The sequence below is a fragment of the Trichosurus vulpecula genome, chromosome X, assembly GCF_011100635.1.
Source record: "Trichosurus vulpecula isolate mTriVul1 chromosome X, mTriVul1.pri, whole genome shotgun sequence".
Lineage (NCBI taxonomy): Eukaryota > Metazoa > Chordata > Mammalia > Diprotodontia > Phalangeridae > Trichosurus > Trichosurus vulpecula.
In genome coordinates, this window is record NC_050582.1 from 36,275,886 (window position 1) to 36,277,525 (window position 1,640).

General features: G+C 38.9%; 1 protein-coding gene across 1 annotated transcript; it reads right to left on the reverse strand.

Moving 5' to 3' along the window:
- Positions 1-864: 864 nt before the first annotated feature.
- LOC118832903 (NADH dehydrogenase [ubiquinone] 1 beta subcomplex subunit 2, mitochondrial-like) lies at positions 865-1,234 on the reverse strand. Its single transcript, XM_036740296.1, has one exon. It carries the CDS (start codon positions 1,232-1,234, stop codon positions 908-910), a length of 327 nt encoding a protein of 108 aa, XP_036596191.1. The 3' UTR covers positions 865-907.
- Positions 1,235-1,640: the final 406 nt, after the last annotated feature.

Sequence of the window (1,640 nt, forward strand, 5' to 3'; positions counted from 1 at the left end):
AGAAAATACCAAATGAGGTCACGAAGAGTCAGACACAAGTGAAAATGACTGAACAACAACAACAACAAATATGGTTACACTTTCACCTTTACCGTTTTATGCTTTTCTTGAGTCTCATGTTTGAATGTCAAATTGTCTATTCAACTCTGATCTTTCCATCAGAAATGCTTGGACGTCCTCTATTTCATTAAATATAATTTTCCCCTGAAGGATTATATTCAATTTTGCTGAGTAGGTTATATTTAGTTGTAATCCTAGCTCCTTTGCCTTCCAGAACATAATATTCCAAGTCCTCCACTCTTTTAACATGGAAACTGCTAAATTTTGTGTGACTCCAACTGTTGGTTTTGCAATACCTGAATTATTTCTTTCTGGTTGCTTGCAATATTTTCTCCTTCATCTTGGAGCTCTGAAATTTGGTTATAATATTCACTGGAGTTGTCATTTTGGGATCTCTTTCCGGAGGTGATTGGTGGAGTCTTTCAATTTCTATTTTACCTTCGAGATCTAAGATATTCAGGGCAGATTTCCTTGATAATTTCTCAAAAGATGATGTCTAGGCTCTTTTTTTGATTATGGCTTTCAGGTAGTCCAATAATTCTGAAATTATCTCTACTGAATTTATTTTCCAGGTCAGTTGTTTTTGTCAATGGGGTGTTTCACATTTTCTTCTATTTTTTTCATTCTTTTGATTTTGTTTTACTGTTTCTTGATGTTTCACAATCATTAGCTTGCAGTTTCCAAATTCTAATTTTTTTTGGGGGGGGGGAGAACTATTTATTATGAAGTGTTGATGTTGAAAAAGAAAAACATCAATTTAACATTTTTTTTTAATTTAAATGGCAGTTGTAATTACTGGGCAATGAGGTGCTTGGTAGCACCTACTTGTAGTGGTGATGACATTGCCTTAGTCTTCATCATCAGGGGGAATACCCAGTTCTTCATCTGTCCACTGAGAAGGATCTGGATATGGAAAATGACCCAATACAGCATCCGAGTCATGCCAGAAACGCCAGAGAATCCAAAACCACATTGTCGCACTTAACAGCTCAGATTGGAAGATCTGAGATTTTGTCAGATGGGGATACTGCCAGTAGCGGGGCTGAATGTGTACACCATCTCCAGCATGTCGGACTCCTCCAATGCCGCGACCAACAGTCCGCTCGCTCGAACCCTCCAGGAAGCGCCGACCTCCCTCGCGAAGGAAAGGCCCCAGCCGGCACAGCACCGACATGACCGCCGGAGCCCGCAGAGCCGCCGCCGGACGCTGCAGAGCCGTCCCGATCTCCAAATTCTAATTTTTGAGTAATTATTTTCTTCGATGAGCTTTAGTACCTCTTTTTTCCATGTGGACAATTCTGTTTTTTAAGGAGTTCTTTTCTTCAGTGAATGTTTTACCTCCTTTTCCACTTGGCTTATTCTCCTTTTAAAAGAATTCTTTTCTTCAGTGAGGTTTTGTGCCTCTTTTGCCATCAGGCCAGTTATGTTTTTAAGGTTTTACTTTCTTCAATATTTTTTTTGTGGCTCTTTAATCCTAACCCTAAATGCACACAGTATTAATTGTCTTTTCATAATTTCTAAGTTTATGTTTTGGTCTTCCCTGCCACTGTAGTACCTTTTTTATGGTCAAGTCCTTTTTG

Excerpts from the sequence above, each read along its gene's own strand:
- LOC118832903 (XM_036740296.1), bottom strand. The coding sequence starts at position 1,234 with ATGTCGGTGCTGTGCCGGCTGGGGCCTTTCCTTCGCGAGGGAGGTCGG.